The sequence below is a fragment of the Gymnogyps californianus genome, chromosome 3, assembly GCF_018139145.2.
Source record: "Gymnogyps californianus isolate 813 chromosome 3, ASM1813914v2, whole genome shotgun sequence".
NCBI classification, from domain to species: domain Eukaryota; kingdom Metazoa; phylum Chordata; class Aves; order Accipitriformes; family Cathartidae; genus Gymnogyps; species Gymnogyps californianus.
In genome coordinates, this window is record NC_059473.1 from 33732988 (window position 1) to 33745406 (window position 12419).

General features: G+C 42.2%; 1 protein-coding gene across 1 annotated transcript in view; it reads right to left on the reverse strand.

Moving 5' to 3' along the window:
• GLP1R (glucagon like peptide 1 receptor) overlaps positions 1-12419 on the reverse strand; it is a 90734-nt gene that overhangs the window by 50290 nt on the left and 28025 nt on the right. The window contains exons 2-3 of the mRNA XM_050894358.1: positions 8681-8777; positions 7251-7358 (exon numbers count right to left, since the gene is read on the reverse strand). Of these exons, the coding sequence (XP_050750315.1) occupies positions 7251-7358; positions 8681-8750 (178 nt within the window). The 5' untranslated portion in view covers positions 8751-8777. The remainder of the gene's footprint in view (positions 1-7250; positions 7359-8680; positions 8778-12419) is intronic.

Below are 12419 nucleotides of genomic sequence, written 5' to 3' on the forward strand. Positions count from 1 at the left end.
TACCAAACCCCTGCACTGTGCTGTGAGACACATTAGCCACCTATTTTTCATTCCAGTGACAACGGTTTAACCTGCATTGAAGCAGAGGCTACTCTAAACCTCAGCTCCTTTTGCTTCAGTGTGATACTGATTACCCACATACCTATAATATCCTTATTTCACAACTTCCTATTGAGTTAAGGCAATACTATAATGACCAATATACTTGAAGCAGATGAATGCTAATACAGCTGCAATCACACCAATCAGGAAACTGATCTGCAGGGGGGGCAGAGGGGAGAGGAAACTCAAAGGAATGAGGACTAAACCCCACATTTCAGTTGGGTGAAATTCCCAGTCTAGTTTGCTGCACAGCTACAGATGGAAAAAAGGCAGTAGTGACGTGCTACTGAAGAAACATGTAATAAACCAACCTTCAGGCCACATCCCAGAAGTGCACTGACAACCCAATGTCCAGTACTTCAGTGCGAGCTATAAAACAAAAATGCCTCTAAAAATTCAGGTTTAATTTACTTGCCTGTCACAAAGCAAGTCTGTAGCAGTACAGGGATACATGGTTTCAAGCATAAAATCTTGGTCTAATGTTGTGATCTTTCTTCTATTCAATTATCATCGACATATTCCCAGCCTTCAGAGTCCATCCTTGCAGACAGCATGCCAATACCGATTTTGGCAGGGATGCTGACACACATGCTAGGTAACACAACAAAAAAAAAGTCTCAGGCTCAGCGTTTCTAAAGAGATCTGACACACAAGTGGAACAGTATCGATTGTCTTTGCTGTACTTTATAGGCTGCCTTAGCAAGAAGCACTTTCAAAAAGGGCAGAAGACAAATGTTGCAATCACAAGGCAAGTGATGCTGTGAGACAAAACCTTGCAACGGCATGCATTGCTTAGCACAAAAGACCTGCAGGCCCATCCTCCATGGATGTCTTGTGAAAGACTGGTCTTGAGTCTCCGAATGCACACAAGTTTGAATAGACATACAGCACTGAGAACACCAGTTTTATTCTCAAGTTTTTCAATGAACAAATTCCCATCTCTCTGCAGCTGCTCTTGTACCTTGAGATAAATGAGCAATCCAAAGACCTGGAGAAAGCATTACTGCTGAACCCATACCCACAGTGCGACAGTGATTCAGAAGTTGCCACATTAAGGAAGCAAGAATAAAGTTACACCTCAGTGAGCACCTCTGTGGCAGCAAGTAGAGACAAGAACCTACTAACATCATGTGGGGTTGAACTAGCGACACAGCACATACCTGCTGAGCAGGTAAAAAGTTCTCTGTATCATTTTCGGCTTGCCACTCTGCTAGGCAACCTGCTGAGCTACATCTGCTGTTGAGATTTGCAGAAGGGCAGGCTCAAGACTGACAGCCACTAGGACAAGAAGAGCGGAACACAAACAAGAATAAAAGCTGTTAGAGTATAAGGTTTGCAAAACCTGTAATTGATCAAGGAATGCTCCAGCATTACAAACTCTTCCCATGCAAATTCTCTTCCCCATCTCCTATTCTGGCTGACACCAATGGAAATTTGTAACACCTGACAGTAACTAGTTACCAAGACTTACCATCTTAAAAACATTAACAGAAACAGAGAATCACAAAACAGCCAAGATTCAAAGGGGACTCCAGAGATTTCCTAGTGCAACACCCTGCTCAGAGCAGGGTGAACTAGGGCAAGTGGCTCAGGTCCATGTCCAGTCAGGCTTTGACCACCTTCTTCAAGGACAGAGACTCCAAAAGCTCTCTGGGTCCCCTGTTCCAGGTGTTTGACCAACCTCACAGTAAAATAATTACATTTAAAAGGAAGATTCCTGTATTTCAATTTGTGACCATACACATTGATAAGATCCCCTCTGAGCCTTCTCTTCTCCAGGCTGAAGAGTACCAGCTCTCTCAGCCTCGTCTCACATGAGAGACACTCCCATCCCTTAATAATCTTCATGGTCATTTGCTGAACTTGGCGCAGTATGTCCGTGTATCTCTCATACTGGGGAGTCCAGAACGGGACAAAGCACTCCAGATGTGCCTCATGCCCCAGAGTAGAGGGGAAGAATCATCCCCTTAAGCTGCCAGTGATGCTCTTCCTAATACAGCCCAGGAAGCTGTTGGTGTTCTTTGCCTCGAGGGCACATTGCTGCTCATGCTGAGCTTGGTGTCCACCAGGACCTCCAGTGCCTTTTCTGCAAAGCTGCTTTCCAGCCAGTCAGTACTGGTGCATGCAGCTATTCCTCCCCAGGGGCAGGACTTCGCATTTCCTTTTACAGAACTTCATAGGATTCCTGTCAGCCCGTTTCTTCAGCCTCTCAAGGTCCTTCTGAATGGCAGCACAATCATGTGGTGTATCAGCCACTCCTCCCAGTTTTGTATGGTCTGCAAACTTGCTGAAGGTGCACTCAGTCCCATTGTCCAGATCATTAAGAGATGTTAAACAGTATTGGCCCTACTACCAATCCCTGGGGTACACCACTAGGGACTGATTTCCAACTGGACTTTGTGCTGCTGACCACAACCCTGTATGCCAAGCAGCTCAGCAAGATTTCAGTTAATCTCATTGTTCATTTGTCTAATCCACACTTCATCAGTTTGTCAATGAGGATGTTATGGGAGACAGTGTCAAAAGCCTTACTAAAGTCAAGATAAACACATCCACTGCTCTCCCCTTATCTACTAAACTAGTCATCTCATCTGGTTCGTCAAGCATGATTTCACCTTCATAAATCCATGCTGACTACTCTTAATCACCTTATTGTCCTTTATGCGTTTGGAAACAGTTTCCAGGATTATTTGCTCCATCACCTTCCTGGGGACTGATGTGAGGCCAATCACTTACAGTTCCCCAGACTCTCCTCCTTGCGCTTCTTGAAGATAGTAGTGACAATTGCTTTCTTCCAGTCCTCAGGAATCTCCCTCAATTGCAATGACCTTTCAAAGATAATCAAGAGTGGCCTCACAATGGCATCAACCAGCTCATTCAGCACTTGTTAGTACATCCCAAGTCCCATGGACTTGTGTATGTCCCGTTTAAGTGTTCCATAATCTGATCCTTCTCCACTAAGGGTAAATCTTCCTTGCTCCAGACTTTACCACTGCTCTCAGGAGCCTGGGATTGCTGAAGGCAAGTTTTACCAGTAAAGGCCATGATGAAGGCAGCAGTGAGTACCTCGGTCATTTCTCCATCCTTTGTTGCAAGATCCGCCTGCCCCATTCAGCAGTGGATCCACATTTTTCTCTCACATCTGTTTAGAAGCCCTTTTTGTTGCCCTTAACATCACTTGTCAGGTTCTGGGTGGGCTTTGGCTTTCCTAATCCTATCCTTGAATGATCAGTGTCTCTGTATACCTCCTGGGTCACCTGTCACTGCTTCCAACTCTTCTACACTTTTTATGGAAATGGCAAGGTCATAAAGAGACTTGCACTCAATGCTTGCTCCACTTCAGTACCCCATCATAAGCAGTATTCAGTTTCAAGTGGTTCAATTTATTCCCCAGGGGGCTTCTGAGGGTATGGTGTGCAGTCCCTCAGCAAACTTTTTACACACTTGAAAACCTGACTCCTAATCAAAGGAACAGCAGTCTGAAGTGAGTAAGCTTGGCTGAAGCACTTCATACTTAATGATGACCTTCACTGAACATGTTTTGAAGGTACTTCCCAAACAAGGTCTCATCTTTTCGTTTTCTTCATTTTCATCAGGTGAAGAGATAGAAGCCCTGCAGTGCTAGAATCTATTTCAAGTTCCAAGTAGGGGGCTAAGCAAGAACAAGTAATAAGCATGCTTTAGTGATTACTGTAAATCACGGGGTGTCCAATTTCCTATTGCTCTAGATCTTCCATTATAAAGATGTTACCTCTTCATCATGGCAGCCTATTAGCATTCACTTTGAACATGACTCTGGAAGACGTCACAAAATAGTATCAGGTCATGGTAATTCAGGCTCCTAAATTGCATACCTGGCACCAATACAGACTTCTTGTTTTATATTAGACAATGAAAGGCCTCCTTGTTCCATTCTTATTCCTCACTGATAAAACAGAGATTGAGGTATATGCACAGTATGCACAACAAGGGAACACGTCCCGAGGTTTAACGAGTTTCTGAAGTACTTTTGCAATCCTCCCTAGCAAGGAGTTATACAAAATGCTGCTATTCTTTTACTGAAACAAACACTGATTTCAGGATAATTAATTTTTTAAAAGACTTATTTCCAAAAGTATGAAAGATATTGCACATTTCAATAATTTATTAATCTGCAGTATTGTGTTAAACCTTGGCTCTCTCCAGCAGTGATGTTTCAAGAGCAGTTGGAAGTCAAATAACTGTGTCCAGGGTCTTAAAGATTGCAAGTAAACAGGTTTAGAGGAAACAAGTTCAATCATGTGAAGAGTTTTAGATATCCAGAAAGATTAGCATTATTGGAAAAATTCTGCAGCATGCGATAATTTTATGTCAATTAATTATGAGGTAAATATTGATTTCATACATTTATAAAAGCTTGTTTACCCATTCTAAAAACATAACATCTTTATTAATAATCTGAAGAGGATTAGCAAACAGCATTTTAACTTCAGAGGTTATCAAATTGGCAGTTACCACCAAGACAGTTGAGATAATGAGTTCTGCACATACAAAAGATGTGCAGAAGTTAGAAATATGGACACAGTAGCATAATATTCACATGGCAGAATACAGAGCAATACATCTGGGCGTGGGGTGGAAAGTCACCCCAACATAGGTGTTCAGCACGGACAAGACAGGAATAAAACTGCCAAAGCCTGCAGGTCACTTAGAAAAGCAGGCAAGGCTGAAGAGGTAACCAAGCGGCAGCAGGACCCCCGAGCACCGGGCCAGAAAGAGTGGAGCAGATCATATCTCCCCCACACACCATGGGTGTCCCTAACCACTACATACACCATAATGTTGGTTCCCATCTCTTCCCTTGAAACCCTAGTATAAAAGATGCACCAAGTTAAAGTGAAAATAGCAATCCAGACTCAGCAATTTTGTTTTAGGGACTGACCTCTGAGACAAGCTTAAAGCTAGCCAGAAAATTAAAGGGTTGCGATAGTTGACCTGACATTTCTCCACACACACCATCACCAAATTTGTACGTTTCCAAGCATCTCTCCCACTCAACAGTAAGAGCTGTCAAGTGCTACAGGAGGTTATCAAGTGTACTGGGCATCTGTGTCTAGGTGTTGGCAGCAGGGGACTGCAGGGTGGCCTCTGGGAAGAGAGGCTGGAGCTGCCCTATGCTGGACACAGCCAGTTCCAACGGACCCACCATAGGGCACAGCTGAGCCCCTCAGACAAGATGGTGCCACCTCAGGGGAAACGTATGTAAGAAAGGGCCAAACACCGCTTGGCAGTGAGGGGTGAGAAAAAAAGTGTGAGAAACAGCCCTGTGAGCGCTGAGGTCAGAGAAGACGGAGGGGAGGAGGTGCTGCAGGCACCAGAGCAGAGACTACCTTGCAGCCCCTGGAGATACCAAGGTGGATGTGATGAGTTGACCTTGCCTGGCTGCCAAACACCCACCCAGCCACTCCCCTACTCCCCCTGCTCAACAGGATGGGGGAGAAAATAAGATGGAAAAGCTCATTGGTCAAGATAAAGACAGTAACTGGGAGAGGTAATGGGTAAAACTGGGACTGGACATTGCCAGAGAGGGGAATAATTGTGGGGAATCTTTTGTGGTTGTAAAGTGGTGAAGGGACGAGGGATGGAGTTTTACAGTATGTGTAAATTGTCTACCTTTGTCAGTGTTGTGATGACATTTTGATTTTGGTGTAAGGATTTCCCCCCCCACACCACCACTCCTTCAAGATAATGACAGTTCAATAAGGAAAGCAAAAGCTGCATGTGCAATCAAAGCAAAATAAGGAATTTATTCACTGCTTCCCATCAGCAGGCAGATCTCCAGCCACTTCTTGGAAAGCAGGGCCTCAGCATGTGTAACCATTACTTGGAAAGAACAAACATCACAACCATGAGTGCCTCCATCCCCTCCTTCCCCCTTTTCCTGAGCTTTTATTGCTGACCACAATGTCCTATGGTAGGGAATATCCCTTTGGTCAGATCAGGTCAGCTGTCCCAGCTATGTTCCCTCCCAGCCTCCTGCAGACCCCCAGCCTGCTGGCCTCAGGCAGGGCATGGGCTGGAGAGCTTTGATGCTGTGCAAGCTGGAGAGCTTTGATGCTGTGCAAGCACTGTTCAGCAACAGCCAAACCACTGGTGCATTACCAACACTTCTAGCCATAAATACAAGGAACAGCACCATAAGGGCTGCTATGAAGAAAGTTACCTCCATCCCAGCCAGACCCAGTACAATCTCCACCCCTTATTCCATACCATTTGCATCATGCCCAGGTCCCACATTATCCAATACATGTAAGTATCCTCTGATAGTCCCATTCCTTTTCTTTCTCATTCCTGAAATCCCTTTGTACCAATACTTACAACGTGTATTCCACACTTAAACCATCTTTACGTCCAGCAGTCAGATTTATACATCCTCATTAACCAGTATCCTCTATCCCTTAACAGGGGCCAAAGCCAATTCGCCACACCAAGGTAGCTAGTTAAACTGTTTCATTTAGATTTCAAAACGTAGAAAGGTCTTCACAAAGAAGCTGTACAAGTCACTGGTTTCAAAGACAGAATACTAGACAAAGCAAACTAATACACATTGTCTTCAAGTGGCGTCAAGTGTACATGTACATAAGGGTGTAAAATCTAAAGGCGACATTCAGTCCTTCAGAGGAAAAAAAAGTCTTTGCAACCACTGACAATGCCTTCATCTTGCAGCATTCTGAGAAATAAGCTTAGATCAGGAAGCAGCACAAAACACTTCCACTTTAGACCTTTTTGTCTTTATCTACTACAGGATGACCTACCATCTAGCTTTGCTACTTTTATCTCAGTTTTCAAACTACACCATTATTATTGTTAGATAGTCTTCAACAAGCACCACAGTACTATTTTATTAATAGTCACCACTATTCAAGCAGCACAAACAGATGAGAGCACAAAAATCCAAACTAAATGCAACCCTTAAGAACAGTCTCTTCTCTCATTTCCATTTTCTCCTGCTAAATGGAGATAAAGAGTGTATCATACTAAGCCCCATTCTTCTATGTTGCAGAGAACTGTCTGCACTCATAGCCATTTAAGCCATTTTTATCCTTGCTAAGACTGTGCAAGGAAAACAGGGTTGGTTTAAAGCTATGCCTATAAGGAAAAGCTCTTACCTGTGTTAGCCCAGGGAAGATACCAGGGGCAGCTGACATTCACGTAGGTGCCGGGCAGTCCATCTGGCCAGCAGGCGTAATTGTCAAATGTTCTGTTGCAGAACTTGCCTTCTGCAGAGAGATGGAAGGGAGGGTCATGCCACTGCCTTGTATTAATACTGCAAGGAGGAAAAGACTGAAGAGCAGAAGACAGAAGGAAACATGGACACGTGCATATAAACCATAACAGCATTATGCAATTAAGCTTTGATGTGGAGTTAAACAAGATTTATTTGTCCAAGAGAGTTTGTCCCCACACAACAGGAAACTGTTGTTTCAGGGGAAAACTGAAGAACAGATTAGGGCCTTTGACTAAATCACAGGACAAGAAAGGTAAATCAATACTGATCCATTCCCATCTTTTCTCTTTTACATCCTTATGTATCTCAGTTTAATTAAAAATAATTTTTGCTCTGAATACAGTAGATAATCATTCCCGAGAATGGTTCACAGTCATGCAGTCGGAAAGTCTAGCCTAATATATAGATCCATCAACAAAATACCCCCACACAACCATAACTTTGCATTACAGCTTAATCAACATGAGAATACTTCAACTTCAGATTTATTAAACTGTCATTCTCAGAGGGCAGCACTCAACAGCTCAACAGGATAATGGAGCAGAGGGAGATGAATGTTTCCCTGCCATTGCTGTCATCAGCTACTGCTCTCACTCTGCCATAATAATGCAGTTAACAGAAGGAAAACTAACAGTTTTGAAATAATTCTTCACAGATACAACTTTAGAACCATCTTATCTTTCTCAGTGTGTCACAAAAGCACTGAAGCATAGGAGAGGCTGCACTGTGTCCAGTTGTCAGCGTCACTGACAAGTCACCAGTGTCCTCTAAACACCATGATGCTGGCACATCACAGCTGCTCTCAGCACATTACAGCAGCTCAACTGCTAAGACAAGCTGCATTCTCATTTTCACTAAGGCGCTTGCCCCCCCCCCCTTTTTTTTTTTTAAAGCCATTTTTTTCAATGCTCAAAATAATTTATACCACCTTTAAGGCCCACAAACTGCTAGGTCAATGTGAACAGCATGGTCTCAGACTTCCTAACACCTGTGTACTCTCTCAACCCTGACCACTAAAAAAGTTCCAGGGGTATTACATTAGTGTGCTGCTTTGATGTGCTACAGCCACCACTTGCCACTGCAAAACATTCTGGACTTAAAGACTAACATCTTTACAATGAAATTGTTCTATAAAATGCTTCCTCAGCAGAGGGAAGAGTCCACAGAAAGCAGGCAGAAGCAAATGGGATAAAGAAGAAATGGACTGGAAAGAAAGCTGGAGAAGTATTTTCAAGTTCATAATCATTCACTTGCTACTGTTATCATGCATTTTAAAAATTAATACATCCTATCCCTACCAAGCAGGCTTACCTGCCGCAATGGGGGGTGCCTCATACAAGTATTTCAGGCATTGGAGCTGATACTCCTTCCACTTCTGCATAACCCCAGAGAGCGACCCATCTGAACTCTGAAAGAGAAATCATGAGTCTCAGACATTGCAGGGATTTACACCGTGTGTTTTTCATGCAGCCTGAGTAGGTGGGTGTGAAAATGACTGCTACAAGCCAAAACAGCACTGCTTATCATAGAGGGTACAAGATGCTGCCATGCATTTGCCTGATTGCAACCAAAGAAATCCCTTCCTATTTGTACCACAAGCAACTGAAAACACCTACAAACAACTATACCGTGTCCTCACTGAAACCCAAACTGAGCTAGCCTTGCTCTCTTGAACATGCCCCAGTTGTGTGATTTATTATCTCACGAAAAGACAGGGACAGCAGCAAGTCCTTTTAGGAGAGGTTTTCTTTCCAACAGCAGTATTTCTGCTATCCCGTAAGCGAGACCAAGTTAATTCACTGTATTCAGCGGATATTCCCCAAGCATTCTTCCAGAACGTGGATGAAAGCTTTTCCAGCTCAGCTTTTCTTCCATGAAGAACAGCTTTTCCCCGCATCCAGCATAATTTTCCTGAAACTGCAGAAAGAGCAGGGACCTCCTTTTTGCACAGTTTGGCAGGCTGCAGGTTCCACCGTCAGCTACCCCAAGTACTGAGGGGGGAGGGGAAAAGTACGTACAAACTCTGTCTGAGCACAAAGGAAATTAGCTGTTATTAAACTGCAAAATTTAGCACTGGCTGCTCACTCAACCCTAGCAGATGCCCCACCTGGCTCACAAAGGCCCAGCTTACTCATTGCGTTTAAGTAATGAGACATCAGTCCTTCTCTCCCCTCTCCGCATTCATATAAACTGAATTACAAATGTCAGGATTAGCAGGCTGTAAGTGATCAATAATGCAGCTAACTCAGCATTCTTTTTCCAGAGAAAGGCCCAGCATGGATGTCTCAGACATACAATCAACAGCATGAACCTAATGGTACAACACACTAACACTGAGTGGAGGAAAATTTATTTAATCTCAGCTGTCGATCAGTTTATTAAGTGAAGCATGAGGGTAAACAATCCTTGTAGTTTTACTCTCACAGCTTCAACTGTGAAATTTTATTTTCCATTTGTGCTTCTAAACCTTTTTCAGATGGCTAGAAGGAAACCAGGGCATGGGAAGGATTGTTTTAAAATGAAGAAGTCATTTTAAAGCTATACCGCATTTCAGGAAAGCCAAACTGAATGCTATCCACTACAACCAATGTGACTAAAATTTAGACACCAGTGCAATCACCTTGGTATAAAAGAACAGAAGTAGAACTGGCATTTTTGGACTACAGACCTTTCAAGTCCTGTTCCCTCATATCCTTCCAATTAAAAAAAAAAAAGTGTTTGAAAAAAAACAAAACACCATATGCATCATACTTCTGCCTGGATTAAGCCACCACATTTAATTACAAAGATGCTCCTGTACACATGATGAGAAGTACAACATTTAGTAGATACATGTGTGGTGTTTCAAGACTAACTGCCTATATCTACATGCAACTTAACCATAGCTAGGGCCTCATGGCCATAATTTTAGAAGAATTTAGCCAGCTCCCCTTGAAGTCAAAACAAGCACAAGCCTGTGGATCTTTGAAACTCTGACCCTTGTGTGCCTGAACTAAACCATCTCATCTATGACAATAAATGCTGCCAAAGTCTGTTCTGTGCTAAAGTCCCTAGTGTAAAATGAATGCATCCTACTGAATTTTAACCCCATGTGCCTACGGAAACACACAAACCTGTAGCATAGTGATCTATGCTCAGCATACCTGAAGGAGAAAGAAAACATCATCACCTATAATTATATCTACAGGTGTGTGTAGAGAAACCAGTAACTCAAACTAAAATGCCATCTACAGATCCATGTAGGCTGAATAAGGACAGATGACCAGAGTATGGGGAGAGGGAACAACTTTCAAACCTAAGTTTCTCTCAGGCAGTCTTTAAAAAGTAACTTTCAGGTTATGTTTAAAAGGTGTTCATTTTACAAGAGTGGTTATTGAAGTTATACAGGATTGTTTCCACCACCCTCTCATCACCAGGTTAACACTTTAATAAATGAATTAGAAGGAACATTTTCAGGATGAACTCTTAAATTATGATTAAGAATAATTCCAGAAGCTACTAAGTGTCACACATCTTCCCAAAAAGTAACTATTGATCATGCATGCAGATGACCAGATCAAGTTAATCCAAACTCAGCTTTTAAAATCACTACAAGATAAAGATGCATACAGAGTTTCATTTAGAAACAAGACTCTACCTTTTAAAATATCCTGTAACTGCTTGCACTAAGAAAAGCAGCTCTTTTGGAGTCAGCAAGCCTTAAAGTATTTTCTTCTAAATCAAGTTTTCATCTATTGCCTTCATGAATGCAGGAATAACCAGCTTTAATTACAGCTTTGGAAAAAGCAAGCCTTTATCCCTCCATTTAATGAAAAAGTAGAAACATTCTACTTATATTGGTTTCTCATAACGTGAGAAGACAACTCTAACAAGGAGATTAGCAAACTATAAGAGTAAAATAGTTAGACATGCCTTTTTGTGGAGATGACTGATTTGGTAGACAGTTTTCTACGATCTATAGTCTGTTCCAATAAGACAATCAAATATAAATTCCAAGACTACATAATTTGTTCTCTCTACACAACAGTTTACTCTGGTTCAGCTAAATACCACGTTTTGTTATCAAATTGACTTAAATTTGATTTTAATATATGCTAATCCCCATTTCCCAGAGATTTTGGCCCATGTGAACAAGAATCACAAGTTATACACTGCCACAGATTTACAATGTGAGTAGTTATTCAAATAAGAGATACTATATTTTCTTGAAAAGTTATTTAATTCCTTCTGCAACATCAAAGCGCTAAACACACATATACGAGGACAAGGTTCCTGGGTCAGTACCCAAATTTGGAGCAAATAGCAAAAGTTCAAATAGCTTTATTAAACTCAGGACTATATTTTTGTTGCTAAAAGCACTGGTCCTTGCATTTCAGTTGAGAGTTTGAGGGTGTTTTGGTTTTTTTTTTTTCCCCTCAGTTATACTCAACCATGGGAGGAAAAACAGCAGTAGTTTTGCTGTGGTGAAAATACATCACAGAAGGATAGTGGAGGAGAAGAGGATGGAAACATGGCTGACTGGTTAAGGTGGAGGAGTCAGAAGGCAAGAACGGATGAAGGACATTAAGGAGGTGAGTGATGGTGCAGCCTAAGGAGCATAAAACAGATGCAGAAGAATTAAGACAGGCAAGAGCACAGAGACTGGGAGCCTTTCAGTGTATGTATATAATTAAGTGTAATTAATCTCTAGTGATAAATTAGCTCATTCAACACTCTGAAGACAGAATTCCTTACAAATCCATAACATCTTTATAGGAAAGCCTCTTTCTGTAGCCATCGTTTCTCTTCATAGACCCTACTGCAAAAGGAAGCATTTTAATCACTCTTCAACATCTTTGAAACTATTCCTGCTGTGACAAAAATGGCATCCACACAGATCCAAGGTGATCGATGCTACAAAAGCACTATTCTAACACAGTGAAATCTGAGCACACAGAGTATAAACCTGCAGGGGGCTCAGACCAGACAAAATGCACCATGAAATGGCATCATTCAGAGTGGAAGGAAGAATTTTCAGAGCTTCAGAAGCAGCTAGTGACTTCTGGGGTTA